Below are 20,534 nucleotides of genomic sequence, written 5' to 3'. Positions count from 1 at the left end.
GAGTGTGGTGTTAGGGTGTTGCTTGGCCAGGTGGAAATAGCTGTCAAAATACTTGCCGGTAACGGTAAAAGAAGAGAAGTAGTAGTTGCCGTTATCCAAGGTCAGGGATAGGAGAGATTTTGAAGGTCGGAGTCCAATCTGAGATCGAGGGATGTGAGAAACCGCGTAGTCAAAAGGGAGCCGGGGTCGAGAGCTAGAGTTCGAGAGCCAGAGACTGTAGTCCGCCACTCCGAGTTGTAACCTGAATAAGCGAAGACAAGAGATAGAGCCAGAATAGACATCCACAAGAGATACTATGTCGAGCAATGTGGAAGTTGCAAGACAGGCAATATATAGTGCTGCTTACCAATTGGGAGCGGAGGCAGGCCTGGAGGAGCGCATGGAGCTCTCCTGGAAAGGTCCCCTTGATTGGCAGGCAGGGGAGCAAGTTTGGTCTGGGGTAATAGCCTGCAGGTAAGTTGGGGGCGTGGTTTCACTGCTACTGCAGTGAATAAATTATCTTCACCCGGCTCGCGCTTTCCAAGCACGCACCAAGGACTAAAAGCAGCTGCGTGAGAGGGAAGTACCTGCGGAGCAGAGGCGGGCCGCCGGAGATGGCGGGGATGCCCCAGGGCAACGGGGGGTGGATGGAGCCAGCGAGGGGGACGTCCCACGGCAGCAGAAGCAGCAGGAGGTAAGGGAGATTCACGCTGTGGTTGCCGAGACCCCCTAATCCTCACACTGAAGAAGAGAACAGGATAGAATGTCCATAAATAAAACAAAGCACCGGAATATTGTCTTTTAATATGCAATTCTTTTGCAAGGGGTGCAAAGCCCAATATGTCCGTGAATATGACAAAGTTTATTCTGGTCCATTGGGGTTAGTTACATAACCCCCAGCACTAACGAATTCCTGAAGCAGAGTTATGTCCTTGGTTCCGATGTAATTAACTTGTTGCGTTCTGGATTCGTTGCTGCTGCTCTTTTCCGCTATTAGAAGAGCGGTGGAAATCCATTCACATTGTAGAATAAAAACAAAAGACAACGGGGATAGCTTGGGGAGCATGTATATAGGGTCTGCTATCATATCTACAACACACCTGCCCAATCCCCTTCGTGGGAATTTCCCCACTCTCAAATCCACTACTTGCCCACAGTTTGCAGAGTGGGCACTACAGGGATTTCCGGTTAATACAGCACCTGTGCGACATTGACACATTGGCTGCTTAATATATGTGTACTCCCCTTTTTACCTGGCATCTCCCAGGCTTGGAGTGGGACTCAGTGTGTGAACTAGCCCAGGTGGCTAACAGGATCTCCCATTCAGCGGGCATCCTGGCTAAGTCACATATCCTGGCTCTGGGGCTTTCATATGCAACACTTCCCTAGACTCAGAGGAATTGCCGCAGCAGGGGGTCTATGAAGTCTGCATAGGAAAGTGCCCCAGCTCATGGGTGTTAAAACATTTGGTCCCTGAGTGCATCACAATGACAGTAGAAAAAAACTCATCCTGCCTGTCCATTTAAAACTGCAGCCAGAAAAGGTACATTATTAAAAAATACATGTTCCACTTATACTAAAATTATATTTTTAATATGTGGGTGCTTGGGATGTTACTCTAGGGCTGCACACCAAATTTCAAGTTGCTAGCCCTTCCTGTTCCCTAGTTAGAGCATCTCCTTGAACTGGCAATGCTGGGCTATGGGCTTCTCACGTCAATTGACTTGCGGTTAACCGAGATCCCACGTCAATTGACCGAGTTCCCACGCCAATTGCCAGCCGCCATTCAAGTTACGCTACTAACCGGGAGGGGGATACATTGTATCCGATACCCACTTGAGACTGGAAACCGCAACCCTTTGATTCAATTGACCATGTGGTTATGAGTTCAAGCCTCAGTAAGGGATACCTACTGTATACGTGTCAATGGAACACCACGCTTCTCCAATTAACTTGCGGTTTGGCTCTCGCAGCGGCATCTTGTGTCCCAAAACCAGTAATGCAGGCGCACAATGTAATAGGTTACCGCAGGTATATATAATCCTGCAAAATGGGGACAAAAAGGGACAGAGGGGAGACCAGTACATGTATGGTGCATATAAAATTAACCCCTTCAGACCCAATGCAAAATAGGGATAAACAGCTGAGCATACTGCCTTTATTAATGCCCTTTTTACCCTCAATTTCGTTTACAGTTCCCTTTACCCATATCCCTGTGCTAACATCACAACATGAGTCTACATTCAGGACGGTTCTGGTCCTGGAACAGAGAAAAAATCGTGGCAAGGTGTGCAGGCTATGGACTACCGACAGATGGTCGGGTAAAGGGGCAACTGGAGAGGACTTGGAGAATCATGAAGCCCAAATGGCTCCACTGGATGGGCATAGCCCCTCAGCTGTAGTGGCAGCGGACACCAATCAGCCCGGAGTGCAGGAGGTTAATCCAGCTCCAGGGCTGCAATGACATTGGGAGAGAGCGGGAGACCACCTGGATATTGGTGGCTTGGTGCCAGTGGGTGTGGAGGAAGTAGTCGTTGCAGCTGCTGGAATTGCCACCCCTGGGCTCACAGCTCTCCTTGCCGCATGGGGAAAGGGGGCTACAGCAGCAGAGCACTGCATGGAAAAGCCCCCCACTCTCACCTTGTCAACAGGAAACAGAATATTCCCAAAGTTGACCACCACAGTTTAAGCAAATTTGTGGATGGCACGGACTAGATAGACACATTCCTCAATGACTTTGAAATGTAGTGTGACTCCTACAAAATCCCACGATGAAGCATTGTTCGGAGACTGCGTCCCTTATTGTCCGGCAGAGCCAAATGAACTGTGCAGGGCATTCCATGTGTGGAAGCCAATTGCAACAGTCATGTTAAAAGCCTGTTGCTCGCCCAGTATGCCCTCACCCCCGAAGCCTACCAGGGCAAGTTCCAGGCATTGTATGCAAATCAGTGGGTGGCGGGTTATGGGGTTGACCAGTTCCTTACCTTAATAGACTTGGTTGTACAGGAGCAACTTCTGCAGCAGCTTCCCATGGACATGAGGGCATGGGTCTTTGACCATAAACCTAAAACCCATATAGCTGCTGCGAGGATGGCAGATGAGTATGTGACCAGCAGGGCTTTGATGAGCAAGAAGCGGCAACTAAAGATGCAGCCAGCCCGGCCAATGGAGCCAAAACCACCCCTCAGTGGACCCACAAGCCTGCAGCAGAAGGCAACATACCAAAAGATGCAGAATGTAGACATGAGAGGCGGTGTTTATCCTGCAACAAGGTCGGTCATCTCAGGTCAGACTGCACAGACCTGGACCAGTCCGGGGGATCCCATCTGGGGCAACGATCACAAGCTTTGAGGCCGGTCGCCCGTGTGCAGCTGGCACACACAGAGGAACCAAGCATAGCCATGGAATCAACCCACAGAGGGACATCCATGGGAGAACCTGCTCTTGCCACCACAGAACAAGCAGCGGAGATCGTAAGACATCACATTGCACCAGTCAGGATGCAGCCCAATGATGTCTTGCAGAAGCATCTGCGGAGGGTGACCATTAGGGACCGGCAGGCGAATGGCTTGCTAGACTCCGGTGCCACCGTTACCCTGGTATGCCCTGATATGGTGCGGCCAGAAGATTTGCTCCCGGGAACCGGGATGAAAGTGACCATGCTAGATGGAGGACCGCGGTCACTCCAGGTTGCCCGGTCTTTTTGGATTGGGGTTAAGGACATGGCATGAGGGAGATAGGGGTATTGCCCAGGTTAGATGCTGAGGTCCTCCATGGCAATGACCTGGGGCATGTTACCTGTGTGTTTACAGCCGAGCTGGACCATGTGGCAGCGATCACCAGGAGCCTGTCAGCCAAGCTTGCAGCAGATTCAACCCCTGTCCCCCTGCATTTGGGACCTACTGTTCCCGGGGTCTCTTCAGAGACCAGTATAGAACAAATGCTAGATGGCGCTCTACTTAACCCCCCAAAAAAACAATGAAGTGAATAAATAAATCAATAGTGATAAATATTCAATAAGTGTATAAACAACAGTGAACAGTGAATCATATAATAAAATAAGTGAAATACAAAGGCAAAAACCACTTATCACTCAACCCTGTAGAAAAGACTGTTTCAAAAGTCTGGAAGGTGCACTGCTGATCAAAATCCAAGGGAGCGTCGCAGATGCCCAAAAAATGAAGAAATGTGGATAGTGTAATACAGTAACAACTTGTCAATAAAAATATAAAGAGCTTCCAAATTCCTACTCACAAACGAAGTAGAAAAATGAGATTATGTGCCAATCTGGAACTGTGAATCATCCCAGTCTGGATGGTGTGTTATAAACGGTCAGCAATCTCAGAGAAAAGAGAGAATAGCCATGGTGCAGATAGAATAACAAAATTTAGCCATCTTAAAGGAAGAAGAGAAGCAGAGGGATTCCTGATGGTGTCCTCCGTTCCGGCGAGCTGTGACGACACGATCCGGAAGTGACGTCACGGTGTCCAGACGCACGTGAGAGCTGTGAGCAGTGTGTACCGGGCGGTGAGAGTTGCGACACACTGAAAGACCCATCAGTTTACTGCCTTTACTTTCTAGACCTATGTAAGCCTCCACTTGTGACCTTTCTATTGATAAATGTTGTTATTCTATCTGCACCATGGCTGTTCTCTCTTTTCTCTGAGATTGCTGACCGTTTATACCACACCATTCAGACTGGGATGGTTCACAGTTCCAGATTGGCACATACACTGGCGACACACTTTATTCGAGCTTGGCTAGTCCCACGAATTCGGGTATACCCGGGTGTATTGAGGTTTGTGACTGTTTTCTGCCCGAGTGCATTGAGTTATTTTCCAAGCAGGGATTGAAGCATTTTATTCCCGCTGGCTGCAATACTGCACAGTATATATATATAAACTGCATTACAATTCATGAATTTATGCCATCTGGTAGACACGCGAAGCATTGCAGCCTATTAAATACTAATCATTATCATTTAACAGATCAGCCGCCCATCAGCCAGGCATGAACCCAGGCTGGGAAGGCAAATGCAACGGGGCTTGTCAGAGGTTAGGAGCGGCACATTCCAGGTATCTGCCAGGTACATACCGGGTATTTGCTCGAATAAAGTGTGTCGGTGCAGTATGCTCATTTTTCTACTTAGTTTGTGAGTAGGAATTTGAAAGCTCTTTATATTTTTATTGACACGTTGTTACTGTATTACACTATCCACATTTCTTCTTTTTTTGGGCATCTGGCTACGCTCCCCTGGATCTCTTCAGAGACCAGACAGGTAAGCCAGACAAAGTCACCTACTGACCCTGATATACTGTTCTCTGTACCTGTTCCCAGTCCCCCCAACATAGGCTTGACAATCGGCTTGATTAGGTACCCAGTTTTGGGGATGCGGGGCGATCAGACCCCAGCTTGGAGGGCTTTGAGACTTCAGGCAACTGAGTCTAAGCCAGGTGATGGGTCTGATTACTTCTTGTGGCACAGCAGGCTCCTGTATAGAGAGCAAGGGACCAAGGGGTAAGATGAGGTCACCTGCAGCACTTGCTGTTTGCATACCGAGAGGTACCAAAAGAATCTACAGACTTTTCTCCCTTTGAGTTACTATATGGTCACAGGGTACGGGGACATCTAGACCTATTCCGTGAGGGATGGGAATGGGAGACTACCAATACTGATGCTTCTGTGCTTCAATATGTGGTAGATCTCAGAGACCGGTTAGAAATGCTCATGGGGTTGGCATAGGACAACCTTAGGGCTGCAGAAAACTTGGTATGATCAGAACGCCCATAGCAGAGAATTCATCCCAGGACAGCAAGTACTTGTTCTAAAACCTACTCAGGAGAACAAATTAATGGCTGCCTGGTCAGGACCGTATCCGGTGCTCCAAAATGTGAACAAGTGCAACTATGTTGCACAGATAGATGCTGAGAGAAATGAGACCTATCATATAACATGTTGAAGGAGTAAATACCGCCGAGTGTGGCCTCAGTGCTGGCCATTTGTAGCCCACTGATGGGGGATCTGGTGAGCAATTCTCTGCCACATCTCTTAGGTGAGTCTAGGCAGGAGGGTACTGTAGAGCAAGTTGAGATAAGGTCTCAATTATGTGCCAGGCAGAGAGCAGAAGCCAGAGCAATGCTAGAAGAGTGTAGGGTTCTGTTCACGGGCAAGCCTGGCATAACACAAATCACAGATCACCCGGTGCTCACAGGCGATCTGCGCCCTCTGCATAAACATCCTATCGGGTATCAGCAGAGACCAAGGGCAGTATAGAGAGGGAGGTAGAAGAGATGCTGGCCCTAGGGGTAATTGTAGCGTCCCAGAGCCCTTGGGCTTGTCCGGTAGTCCTGGTACCTAAGAAGGATGGGACCACTGTCACGGACGTGCTCGCCACAAAACGGGACCAGACCGTGAGGTGGGGTTACATAATCACAGACCTTAGGCCTCAGAGCTGGAGCCGAAGTGCAATGTCAATGGTAAAACAAGCCCGGGTCCAGACAGGAGAAGACAGCGTAGTCTGAGGACAAGCCAGGGTCAGGATCAGAGAAGGCAGCCTCATCGTGATTCAGGCAGGAGTTATGCAACGGTTAGACGGGTACTCTGCTTCAGCGTAGGAGCAAGATTGTGGGAGTGGCTTCTGCGCGAGAAGCGGGCACGGCTCATGACACTAGTCTCTGTAGGGGGAGACAGCAGGCTGGACGCAGAACATCGCGGGGCAGCGCCAGAAAAATCCAGCGCTTCAGCACATGAGTCCAAAGTAGGCCTCTGAAAAAGGGATTGTGCAGCAGGCCTCAGTAAACAGGTACACAGACCTCTGTGTGGAGAGTTGCAGCAGGTCACAGGGAACACAGACCTCTGCGTGGAAAGTAGCAGCAGGTCACAGGAAACAGGAACTAATGCATAGAACTAGGAACTATAGCTAAAGCATGAACTAGTAACAGGAACAGGGCAAGCCAGGGGGCTTATGGCAGCACACTGTGACATCCAGAGTAGGATTATTCTCGGCACTGAATTAGCCCAGCATATAAAGGGCGGCAAGCCAATCACAGGAGGGAGGTGTGTGAGCATTCCTCCAATGACAGAGCACAGGGCTGAAGCTGCAGTGAGAGGCAGCACATGTGCCATTGATTGCCAGATGGAGACTTTGTAAACTGCAGAGGACTGCAAGACTAGAATCAAAGCCAGAAGCGGATTCCTTATAACCACCCGGTTCTGTGTGGACTACCGTCAGCTCAATGCAGGAACAGTGAAAGATGCTAATCCCATGCTTCGCATAGACGATTTGCTGGATGAACTCGCGGGGGCAAAGTATCTGACCACCATGGATCTCAGTAAAGGTTACTGGCAGATCCCTTGAACACGGAGACAAGGGAGAAGTCAGTATTCATTACCCTGAGTGGCCTCTATGAATTCTTAGTTATGCCATTCGGAATGAAGAATACCCCGGCTACCTTCAAACGCCTGGTCAATCGGTTACTGGAGGGCATGAAGGGGTTTGCAAGGGCATACCTGGATGACATTGCAGTGTTTAGCAATTCGTGAGACACACACTTAGTACATGTAGCTGCGGTGCTAGCTAGAATCAGGGAAGCGGGACTCACATTGAAGCCCACCAAGTGCTTATTAGCGATGGCTGAAGTCCCTGGGGTACCAGGTGGGTGGCTGGCACCTCAAACCAGAGCCAGTCAAAGTGGAAGCAATAGTGCAGTGGACTGTTCCCAAGACCAAGAAGCAGGCACCTTTTTAGTCTTTTTTAGGCACTGCAGGCTATTACAGAAAGTTTGGCGCTCAGAACAGCGTTTTGGCCAAACCCCTGACTGACTTGACACAAAAGCGACTGTCAGTATTGGTTGTCTGGTCTCCTGCCTGTGAAGCCTCGTTCCAGGCCCTGAAGACTGCACTGGCCAGTGCCCCTATCCTTGCTGCGCCAGACTACTCCAAAAAGTTTTTTGTGCAGACCGATGCCTCGGATTATAGCATTAGCTTTGTACTCAGCCAAGTGGGGGAGGATGGCAGTGAACATCCAGTAGTGTATCTGAGCAGAAAACTACTGCCCAGAGAAGTGGCTTATGCCACCGTTGAGAAAGAGTGTTTTGAGATTGTGTGGGATTTGCGAAAGCTGCAGCCTTATCTGTACGGTCGCCCATTCACTGTGATCACGGACCTGAACCCGTTAAGTTGGCTTCAAAGGGTGTCAGGGGAAAATGCCAAGTTTCTGCGCTGGATTCTTGCTTTGCAGGAATTTGATTTCACCATCCAGCACAAGAAAGACAGTGAAAATGGGAATGCAGATGGCCTTTCCCGGCTGGACAAACCTTGCAAACTAATTTCCTCAAGAGATGCCAGGCTAGCCCAACCACCGGACGAGGTGGCCGGGCCACAGCCTGCACGTTGAGGTGGGGATGTGTGGCGATAGGGTGTTAACCAGGCCAATAATAAAGGTATTATACCCAGCTTGTAAACCCTAAATTGCTTTGGGACTGAAGGGGTTAATTGTATGTTCACCACAATGACATGTTTTCCTCTACACCATCTTTATTGTCCCTGTTTTGCAGCTCAGTACCTAGTTGCAGTGATTGAAATGTATGTAGAATGTGCCAATTGTATTCACGACACAAGGTGGATCTCCTAGTGCTCAACCAAGCGCTGATTGAAGCTGAGTATTACTTCCTAAACCACAGACGTCTATACCACAAACTCAATTGGATAAGTAGTCTGCGGTCTAAGGTTGAAGTGCCTACTCGCAACAATGTGTCCGGCCGTCTTGTTATCCACTTAACGTGAATGGGGAAAGGATGTCTGCGGTTATCGATGGAGCAGAGACCGAATGTAGGTCAAACCGCAGACCACATCACAGAACACATTCAATTAAGTGGCTAACTCGCTCTAGGAAGGAGCTAGCACTCTAATATTAGGAAGCCAAGTAGCTGCGAACATACACACACAGCATATTTGTTTTACATTTGTCACACATGTAGAAACCACATATAAAATTAAAATGTGTTTCCTTGCTGTTTTAAAATGTGGGGACAGGAACCTTTTCCTGTCAGCCCGGCAATTAAACCATTAACATATCAATGTGTTATGGATGCATGAACTGAGGGATTTTTCCTCTCCGTAGTTCAAGAGCACCCTGCTAAGTAGGTGCCCCAGTGTCTAGAGAAGTCCGGAGTTGAAAAGCCTCAGAGACCCTAGGTCTTAGGCCGGCCGGGATATTGTAAAGTGCAAGATCCTGGTGCAACATATGGGCTAGTCACACCTTGTAGTCAAATCCCAGACTTACTGTTGCCAGGTAAGAGGTTGGGCCCAGTATGCTAAGCAGCCTAGGTGTCAACTTAACGCATGCTCTTAGAAAACCGGGAAGCAACTTCTGCCCGTTCTCGGAACTCCTGGCAAGTCTAGGATAGGTGGGAAAAGTGTTCCCAAGGGAGGGATTGGTTGTGTATGTTAGTTATAGGACCCTTAACCCTATAAAGATGCCTGCTGCCCAGTCCCAGTGAGATTCATCTGAAGTTCAATCTCAAGATTCACCAAGTACAGCGTCAGTGGTTCCGGAATGTGAGGGGTTAATTACATCGTAACCAAGGATTGTGCCCCTCTTCTGGAATTCGGTAGAACTAAGGATTTCCGAATGAATCCTGTAAGGACGTTACAAACTTTTTCCTTATGGCGGAGATAAAGGGCTGGCAAGTTGCGCCCCTATCCAAGGATTCTCGCACGGCTCAATTTGCTAACCCACTTGCATGAGTGCAGGGGTGTCCAGAGACTTTGTCTTCAAGTTGTTCGTTTCGTGGACATTTTATTTCGTTTCCCCAACCCAGTAACTGTATTTTCAGTGTAATTGTGAAGAATTTTGGGTCTGTCTTAAAAGGAAATAAATTACAATTTATTTTACCCTCCTTTTTATGCTCAATCCAGAATCCCAGGTATTAATGTGTGGATAAGTCTTGGTCTCCCGTGACATTCATTTTGTATTTGTCTATCTGAAATGTAAACCGTAGACCCATGTCATTGTTTTTGAATGACTGTAATATGCTAGTCAGCTCCTCTAATTCTCCGTCCCAAATAACCAAAATGTTGTCTATGAAACGGGCATAGAACACCAGACCGCCACAAGCCTAGCATTACCCCACATATGGGAATTCTCCCACAATCCCATATATAGGTTAACAGAGCTGGGGGCAAATCTGGTGCCAATGGCCGTTCCACAGACCTGTAAATAATAAATATCTTCACATAAAAAATAATTATGTTCCAAAATGAAATGGATTGCTTTCAAAATAAACGCTCTTTGTGTATTTCTAAATTGAGTGTCTTTTTCCAGAAAATGTGACACAGCCAATAATCCTTTGGTGTGGTTTATACAAGTATACCACGAGGCCACATCACATTTTGCACAGATGTAGATTTCCATGTAATCTCAGAGATGGAGTTGATGACATGCAGCATATCCCTAATATAAGATCTCAATTTGACCACAATGGACTGTAGAAAATAGTCTACATACTAAGACAGTTACTCCTTCAGAAAGGGCTGGAGAGCCTGAAACATGTAGGAGATTTTATGTTAGTTTGTTTTTTGTTTTTAACAATGTAATTCAATAAACTTTTTTTATTTTTTGCTACCTCTGGTGAGTTGATCGGTGCTTTCTCTGGGTTCCTGCTGTTCCACCAATTTTTTCAATTTCTACTGGCCCATGATTGGAGTGACGCACTTCCGCAGCGCAGGTTTCGGCAATTCGCTACGCCTCATGGGAGAACGCTAAGAGGAGGCGGGCACCTCCATGTGTGCAGCCTGAAGTTTTTCCCAGACGTCTGAGGCTTCGGTATCACCACAGCTTCAGCACGCGGGATCCTACAAGGCTTTATTTCAAGAACACAGGTATTTACCTCAATATCTTTGGACATAAAGGGATGCAGAAGCTAGGACCGAGATATTTATGCTAATGAGTTACTATGGGTTCGGTTCAAGGCTGGCTCTAGTTTCTCTAGCTACTCTCTTATTGGGTCCATCTTTCCCTGTTAGTTCAGTCCTTCATTGTACACAATAGGTGATTTTATTTGCCCAAGAACCTATAACCTGATATGCTGCGGATTAAGAACCATCTTTTGGACTTCATATATGTCATATACTTTTCATTTTTGGGTCTCTCAGATCATTTCTCAGAGTCTCTGTATCGCTATTTTTGGAGCTATACAAGATTATATACTAAGACATGCTGGACGTCATCGACTCCACTCCCGAAACAATAGGTCTCCCTAGCGGTTGTTTAATACTCCTAAGTAATTTTGCTTTATGATAGAACACCGGAGTTCTAGGATGACGTTTAAATAATAACTCTAGCTTGTACTAGATTGTCTCCAGCTTGTACTAAAACTCGCTGATTTTGTAATAACTTGCATATATTTTGCCTCTATTAGAAGGTTTTTAAATTATTTTTGATAATCATCCATTGTGTCATTAGCAAATACCATATAGGATGTACTATATCCTAGCAAATGAGTCGCCTCTGTCACATAATCAGCCCTGTCTTGGAGAACAATTCCCCTCCCCTTGTCATCTTGCCTAATTACTGTACTATGTTTTGAGTTTTTGAGTTGCAATTTATATATTTTTTTTATATTTACATTATTTATATTATATATTATGCTTAACTATTTGGCATATTGATTAGAGCATTTATGTTTATGAGATTGAAATTAGTCATTAGTGGATATACTATGCACATGAGTTTCTAGCTAGCATTTCTTAATTTGTTATTTTCTGGATATAAATAGCAGCAACCAATATACCCAGAATTCATCCCCTGATGAAATCAGTATATCTGAAGAAACGCGTAGGGTCGCATGTGATGCTGATGTCTAGGTGTTCATCCGTGATTTACTGACACCATAATATCAAGTATACCCACTTTTACATTGAATTCAATCCCTGCCCGGAACCGAAGACACTGGAGGTCTGCTTCCGGAGGAAGAGTTTGACGTGACTGACAGCGTGAGTTCCTGCTGGACGGAGGCTTGTGGTAGTCAGCATGATCGTTCGGAGCAGTGGAGGAGAGGAGCAGAGTTCTAACCATTAATCGGAGCATGAGTATAATTCTCATAACACACTTTTACAAATACTTTGTGAGTTTTAATTTGTGAGCCTTGGATTTAATTTTTTTTTTTTAACAGTAATGCACTAGGCTTGGGCGCTATTTTCTTTTTTCTTTGTCTATGCAGGTTTGAAAGGGAGGTCGTTGTGCAACTAAAGAAGGCTGCCTGTTTCCTGCTCTGTGCATTAAACACTGGGACTTTTATTTTGCTGGACTTATTATATCACTATATATTTTTACTTTATATTTTATTTTTTATTTTTGTATACTTCATACATGTTATATGTTTTTGGGTCCTAACATTTTTTCATATATTTAATACATTTTTTCTATTGATGCACACAACCAAAATCAAGTAAAGGGAAGGCAGTGTGCCGAATATTACCCTCCTGGTTTCTTTGTTTAAGGGCAATGTCACTAGCAGCTTTGTTTACTTTAAGCCTTAAAGGCTGCTAACCATGGCTCACTGCTCTAAATTACAATAAGCATGTATTCTGTCATCTATTTAAGTATGTTCTCTGATGAAATGCTTCCTTACAGAATAAGAATATATATTCCCTTCATTTGGGCTACTGTGAGGAATCCGCTCCTGGGTTTGGCTGGAACCAATCCTTCAGGAGCTTGGCTGGTTCCAGACAAACTTTTCCCTGCTTCTGCAATCACCTGCCTCTTGCTGCCTCCTGTGCAGCTCTGGCCTGATTGGCCTTCTGTGCTATTTAGTTACTACCCCGCCTTCAGGAAGTTGCTGGACATAGACTTTGCAATACCAGTTACAAGTATCTGTGCTTGTCACAGACATTCTGTTTGGCCTGCTAGGCCCCTTGTGCCTTTTCTCCTGTTCCTTTTCCCCAGCTTCCCAAGGCCTTCTTGCATAGCAGCCCCGGCGCTTCCTGGCAGACTTCGCCTTTGTCGTGCTGAAGCGGCTACGCTGGTTCCCCCAGTGTTTCCTGTGGCGTGCCTGCACCCCTGGTTCCTGTGGCCTTCATCCTTCGCTGTTCCTGTTCCCTCCTTCCAGAAACCCTGCCACACGGAAGCGGCTTCTCTGAACTTTTTCTGCCTTCCCGTGCTGAAGCGTTGGATTCCCAGTACTGTGGCTTCTGGTTCCTGCTTCCTCCAAGTGGAGTTTGTTCCTTTGCTGAAGTCCCTGTACTGAAGCTTCTGGTTCCTGTGACTCCTGCCCTTTACCTGTCGCACTGCAGCTCCTTCGCTGAAGCGTCTCCGCTGAAGTGGCTTCACTCAAGGTTCTTGCCTTTTATGGTGAAGTAGCTTCACCCAATATTGCTGGTTGATGACCTCGGCTTGTTTCCTCGACCACCGCTCCTGTGCCACCTGCCTTGACCCCTGCCTGGATAACGCTAACCCTGCTTTCTCCAATCCTGACCTGGCTATGTTTGACTATGGACTGCGCAATTCTGAACCGGCTTTGAGGCCTAAGGTCAATGTTTTCATATCCCCAACTCAGCCCCGTGGCCCGGTCCCGGTCCCGGTCCCAGTTTCTGGCGAGCACGATCGTTACAGCTACTCACCTTCCTAAATAAAGAATTGTTTCTTACCTCAGTAAATGAAGAATTCCATTGAATTGCACTGTCATTGATTAGGATTTGAGAACCTTGACTTCCAGTCGAATAAAAATGTCCAACTTGAATTTCTCTCACAGTCTTGTTAGGCAGTGTAATATAGTTTAGAATGTCAAACTTTGCAAAAGAGTTTTCCTCATCATCAAAGAATACTTCCTCACCCCCTGGGGTTTTGAAATGAACTTTTTTCAAGTAATAGTTTACCTAAATAGAAAGAAAAAACAAATATATTGCAGGACGATGATTATGTCCTCATCTTTATAGTGTTTCCCACAGTGATTACATTTGATCATTGTTCAGTTGGATAATCTAAAAACCTTTCTTGTATATGTAGCACCTGTTCCCCCCTGCCACGGAAGATCTGGCAACTACATGGGTGTTTCCCTGGGTACTGTAGCTCACCTGCTGGTTCAGGAGGTCTGATTCTCCGCGGTTGGAGTTTGGGAGCAGCGACAGGGAAGGCTTTCTCGTGCATCTTACTGTGCAGCGCCTTCATCCCATGAGGATTCCTCTTTTTCTATTGATATTCTCAATAGACATTAAGCATGCCCTACTTATTAGAAGTACAGTAACTATATACATGTAGTCCTTGGTACACAACGTTTTGCTTTACATCGGACGAGATTTCCAACGGCGGCTAATGCAATAAAAAAATGCATCATCCGTCGCAAGTTTCGCGTACTCGACAGAAATCACCACCTGTTAACATTGGTCCTGCTTTCCGACAATCTGCTATCCGACAGGGGTTTGCGGGGATGCTTTGTGTCGGATAAGCGAGCACTCATTGTAATACAATTTGAAGAAAATTCGTTTGGTAAAAATGTTTTCATGTTATAGATAAATCAATATCTTTATATTTAAAAAATAAATAAAAAAACACTTCTAGACTTTAGGGCCATTTGTGAAACATTTTTATTTTGGTATATTCAGTTTTATTGGTTTTGGTAACTTACTACACAGGCAGTAAGAGGTATTGTTGAGTATTCAGCCAGGAAACCGCAGTTGAAAGCTGCCTGACCACTGCCTGCTCGTGGCTTTCCCGCGGCCAGACTAATTTCCCATCAGGATTAACACAGCGGGGTCCCTGCTTCTGAATGGGACCCTCACTGTGTCAATCCTACCGGGCTACACCAGTCTAGAAGAGCTGCGCAGTGAGAGCAGACAGAAGCGGTCCCTCTCCCTGCACATCTCTAACAGGCTATCGCGCTGCATTTATTTTATTTAATTACATAGTATTGCAGCACCCCTATGCACTACAATCCCTTAATAAAGTGACAATTTCATTTGATATGATATTATAAAGAGTTATTGCCAGATTGGCTAACATTACTATGTTCAAAATAATTAGGCAAAATAATCACTTAAGTCAAGGATTTTCTTGTATGAAAATATTTTCCTTTTAACCCTCCTGTGTAATATTCTCTCCCTTTCTATGTGCAGATGCATTTCTTCTCACAATCCAGGGGGAACAGCATTACATTGTACCTGGATTGTAAGAAGAAATACAGTGTTTTGGGACCAGCGGAGACAGGACCCACCAGAGGGTTTGAGCAGGGAGTAACAACCATATTTGTTTTTCGCGGCACTATTTTTTGCACAATGATGATTATATGTAAATTTTAGCTCTGTCACTTGAAGTTATTACTGTGTATTAGAGCACTTAATACAGATCACTTTATTGTTAGTGACCACTCTTTGCGGAAGCGCCTTTTTTCACCTTTCTCTGTACTTATGTCGCGTGATGCAAACTATTAATCTCACTAACCTGAAGGAGTCAAGAAAAAAGTGTAATATTTAAGATGTAAATTCCTATATTACACTTTAGTAAAACACATGTACATAATTTTTTCCTGATATTTGCTCATTTTCACAAGGAAAATCCATCCCTATTCATGATATACATGTTCACCCAAATATTTACCTTCCATGGCTGCCAGGTCTGCCTTGGGATATCAGTTTTTGGGAGCTTGTGATTAGTGTGTAAATACATGTCATGCAATGCATGTGCAACAGCATAAACCGCTGTATATACGCTGTGGGTGAATCGGAAATTATTCACATCGTAGATAGAGGGATCCAACACACTGAGGTCACTATTATCTTCACATTCAGGGACTGAAATTATTGTCTCATAAGGGTCTGGAAATAATGTCATATTTTGAGGCAAACAACGAAATGTGACTGCCCAGATATACTTGAGAAATATGTTGTCTGGATATTTATAGAGATCTGCACTTTGTAGGAAATCTCGCAGACCTGGGATATCCCCTCTTTGCACAGAAAACCTCAGAGCGCCACTCAACTGTTCAATGCCATAGAGCTCGTGTAATTCTGGGAAAGTCAGCAATGTGGCAGGTAGAATTAAAACTTTCCCTAATCCAGATACACGGGAAGAATATAAAAGGATAGACATTAAACGTGCTGGGTTGGTATATACAATGACCACCTTACAGCTGGATTTTAGGACAATATCCATATTTTTGTAGTACCAGTCTTCAGCGAGAACAGTTATGAGGAATTCAACACAGCTTCCGCTGTTAATTATTTCATCTCGTAGTTCCCTGCCGACTCTGTAGTTACTTTCATCATCTGAAGTGATAATCCCAACCCAGTTCCAGCCAAAATGCTGTAATAACTGAATGATGGCCTTATACTGGATTCGCTCATTGGGCACAGTGCGGTAAAATGATGGAAATCGTATTCTGTCATTAAAAATGGGATCCATAGCTCCATAACTGATCTGCAGAGAACAGGAAAATAATATAATGAAAACAGGCAACACCATGATAGCCAATACATCAGATTATTACCACATTGTTTAAGAATGTCTTTATATATAAAGACAAGATACAGATAATGTTTTATACTTCTGTCTCCAAAGCATGAATATTCAGGAACAAGAAAGAAAGAATGCAAATATTATATTTACAATTATTATCATTATAGTCTGTTAAAAATACCAGGTCTCCAAGGTTTGAGTAGGCTATCCCTACTGCTTTTTCTGTATACTGTTTCTTCACATCTTTGTAAACACTTCTGTTCTCTCCAACTTCCCCTCTCCCCTTCTATCCCTATTTCTTCCTCTATCCTCCCCTCTGCACTGCACCATTATCTATACACCTCTCCCTCCCAACAACTTCTTTACCCCTTAATAGTAGACACACCCACAAATCCTCTATTCACAACCTCTATCTACTCCTTCCTGCTGCAGGGGATATCTCTCCAAATACTGGACCCAGCCATATACAGACCTGCTCTCATCCTCGCCTCCCTACCAACTCTTTCCTTGCTAACGGTGTTAACCTATCTGATTGATCTAATACTGACAAACCTTAAAACTTACCTCACAAATCACACATCCCAATAACCTGAACTCATGGCTATTGTTCAACACCCACAGTCACTGAGGCAAAGCACTGCCAGCCACCGCACTTATTCCCTCACCTGCTGTCTCTGTAAGTCTCCAATCACTTAGATTGTAAGCTCTTCAGGACAGGGAATCCCTTTCCTATTGTCTGATTTTGCTGCACTTATTGACTAGAGTTGGGTAATACAAATGAGCATAAAGTCCTTCCAATGCGTTTCGTAACTGGAAAGTAGTAACTACCAGTTACAAAATGCGTTGGAAGGTCTTTATGCTCATTTGTCTGACCCAACTCTAGCCAAGTATATTCTTGGTGTATTCCTCCCTGTCCCCTGTATCACCGCTTGCCGTTTTGTGTGCCACACACCGCCCTGTGCGCTGTACGCCGCTGTGGACACTCCTCTCCGCATTGCAATAGAGGAGAATCCTGTGACATCATTAGCAGGCGCCCCACGGGACTGAGAGGCGTGCTGTCGGTGCTCTGCAGCTGTGGGACTCAAGGAGGCATTTGTGCCTTGCTACGGGAATTTTTGTGGGACTTATTCATCTGTCCCCACCATCTGGTTACCCTGAGATGAGGGAAACGTAATTCAAGGATCCACGGAGATTCCTATCCTGTGTCTTCCATCCTATCTGTTGAAGAGCTGTGATTCCAACCCTCCCTCTGTGTGATAACCCCACTAATCCAGTGCTTTTTTTTATCAACATTGATGTACGCAGAACTTATAATCTTTTTGTAAAATGTATCTTTTTTACTGTGCTTCACTATGTGCATTGTGCACCCTGTCTTTATATCTTTTCTCCAGCTCAAGGTGTGTCGAGCCACCCCTCAAGAAAGGCTGCAGACGCTACTATAGTGCCTTCCCTCATAAGGTTCAACTATTGTTTATTTTCACGCTACACTGCATTTAATAGCACTGTTTGTATTACCATGTTTTAGCTGCGCACTGATCACCCTTTTTTGTATCTTCCACAGGTTGACCTGGCAATAAATGTTCAAAGTATTGAGGGTATTTGACAGTTTTCTTCTCTTTTTAGCTAAGTTTTACTTTACTTACATTTCAAATATGCAAGCAAAGCTCTTACAGTGATGTCCTATAATTCCTATTATAATTGAGTATTCAGGAATTTAGGAACCATTTCAGTCTATTCTATTTGAAAAAAAAGTCATAAAGAAGAAATACTGCAGCCTACAAACCCTGACACCAGAATACACCAGTTGTTTCTCCTGCTTACCTGTGGATATCTGTAGATCCCAGTAAGACCTGCTAGTGAGTAAGTGGATGAAGACATCATGTGTCCTATAAAGGCCACCACTTTACTATTGAAATTGCAGCTGTAGTTGGGAACAGCTTTCACCGCACCTGTTAATATGCTTAGTGCACTCTCTATGGCTTTATTTTCCATCAGACAAGAGTCGTAAATCTGGAATCCAAGGGTAATGTTCGGTAGGAGCTTTGACTGTTTATTTATCTCTTCAACAGCGAAAACAAAGGCCATGAAGTGTCGGAAATAACGAATAACATATCTGTAAGAAGATAGGATACATAGGATGGCAAGCTATACAATGTAATATGTATTATGTTGAGCTCCTTCCTTTATTAGCCTGTACCAGCTCTGTTGGGAGACTATTCCATGAATCCACCACTATTTCTGTAAAGAAGTACTCACATTTTACTCTGAGCCTCCCAATCTCAAGTTTGAATGTGTGATCACTTGTTTTAACAATTCTCGATCTCGGAAATGTGCTTTTCTTCTGTAGTTTGTTTAAACCCTTGAGGTACAGTATTTCAAAATTTCTATCACATCCCCCACTCCCTTCTCTTCTCTAACTGTACATTTTGAGATCTTTTCTTCTTTCCTGGTAGTTTTCACATCATGCACAATTATAGTAAAAGCATAATAATTGAACAACCTCTAATTGTTATGTCCTTATGAAGATACAGATGTAGTTAACCTTAATGTATTCAGGGCCACGAATGCACACGGTCCTATTATTGCACAGATTGCAGCGCCAAAAACAGAAAGGATTTTCTGTTTCAAAACTCCCGGCTTGTTGAGGCGGTTCCATGCCAGGTCTTCCAGTCCAAGGGTGACCGGTGTACCAGGAGCATGGATCACGTAAAAGTCCAGGGTTTGCTTGTGGGAATGAGAAGAAACGGTGATGGGGCCAGTCTCCAAGGAGATATATGCTGGGGTGAGCGGACGATTGTCTATCCCGACCAAGGCAACGGGAGACTTCTTCTTAAAGAGTGGAATCTAGTTCTGTTCAGAGAAAGACTGGTCCATGAAGTTCCCTCCTGCGCCGTAATCGATAAATGCTGCTGTGGAGGTGCGGAAGGTAGGACCAGAGAGAGAATGGTCAATCTTTTTTGAAGTTCCATCCTGGAAAGGGGACAAGGAGATCTAGCACCTAGGGAGAGTCCCTTCATACTCACTGGGCTTGGTCGTTTCCCGGACATGGTGGACATTCATGGGTCAGTTGCTTGGAAGACCCGCAATGGTAACACAAGCCTCCGGTTGGGCGCCATTGTTGTGAGGGTAGCCGAGGACGCTGGACTCCGAGTTGCATAGGCATCCAGAGCGGGCAGCGGGAAGACGGCGGGTCCCGTGGTAGTAGAGAATCTGAAAAAAGGGGCACAGAAGGGCGTAGACCAGGGTAGATGGCACTGAGCGCAGCGTACCTGAAGATGCTAATCCATACGAATGGCTTGAGAGATAAGGTCCTCCAGAAGTCCTGGCCTGGTTGTGAAGCAAGTTCGTCCTTCAAAGAATTCGATAAGCCTTGCCAGAAGACAGATACTAAAGCCTCCTGATCCTATCGTGTCAGCTGCTATGTTCCTGAATTCCAAGGCGTATTGGGCCACAGGCCGACGTCCCTGTGAAAGCTGAAGAAAGGAGTCAGAAGCAATTTCTTGACGTGTGGGGGTATTGAAGACCTGTCGAAAGTCTCGTCTAAAGGCTGCGTAATCTCGGCTGATCTCGGGACGCAGTTCTCAAATTGGGGAGGCCCATGCCAGTGCTTTACCTGTGAGTAGGCTGTAGACATAAGCGACCTTTTTATGACCAGTGGAATACTGTTGCGGGGCCATCTCGAATGGGATCTTGCATTGGTTGAGGAAACCACGACAGGCGTGCGGATCCCCTGAGTATGACTTCGGGCCGGAATCTTCGGACCTGGGGATGATATGGATACCGGTTCTGCGTGCGGCAGAGGTGCAGCCACAGGTGGTGCCTGAAGAGTAAGGTCCTGTACCTGTTGGGTGAGGAGAGCCACTTGATCCGTTATGGCCTGGATTTGTTGATACATGGTCGTTATCATGGAGGCCAGATCAGTCTGGTCTGCGTCTTGTGGGCCCAACATAATGTTACGCCAGTGCTGCCCGCAGACCAGACCCGTCCCTATGACTGAGGTGGGGATGTATACGTGCAAGCACCCGCAGCAAAAGGAGCGTGTCTGTAGTGTGGTGTTTTAGGCTTGCCAGGCCAGGTGGTGATAGCTTTAGCAATATTTGCCAGT

The 20,534-nt window shown here is 45.5% G+C and overlaps 1 protein-coding gene across 1 annotated transcript in view; it reads right to left on the bottom strand.

Moving 5' to 3' along the window:
- Positions 1-20,106, bottom strand: part of LOC142492232 (vomeronasal type-2 receptor 26-like) — an 81,509-nt gene extending 61,403 nt beyond the window's left edge. The window contains exons 1-5 of the mRNA XM_075594900.1: positions 20,043-20,106; positions 19,453-19,639; positions 18,251-18,542; positions 15,572-16,390; positions 13,627-13,854 (exon numbers count right to left, since the gene is read on the bottom strand). Coding sequence (XP_075451015.1) covers positions 13,627-13,854; positions 15,572-16,390; positions 18,251-18,542; positions 19,453-19,639; positions 20,043-20,106 — 1,590 coding nt within the window. The remainder of the gene's footprint in view (positions 1-13,626; positions 13,855-15,571; positions 16,391-18,250; positions 18,543-19,452; positions 19,640-20,042) is intronic.
- Between the last annotated feature and the right edge of the window lie 428 nt (positions 20,107-20,534).

The sequence above is a fragment of the Ascaphus truei genome, chromosome 4 (assembly GCF_040206685.1).
Source record: "Ascaphus truei isolate aAscTru1 chromosome 4, aAscTru1.hap1, whole genome shotgun sequence".
Classification (NCBI taxonomy): Eukaryota; Metazoa; Chordata; class Amphibia; order Anura; family Ascaphidae; genus Ascaphus; species Ascaphus truei.
Note: the sequence above shows the minus strand (reverse complement) of the source record. Positions and strands in the feature narration are given on the sequence as shown.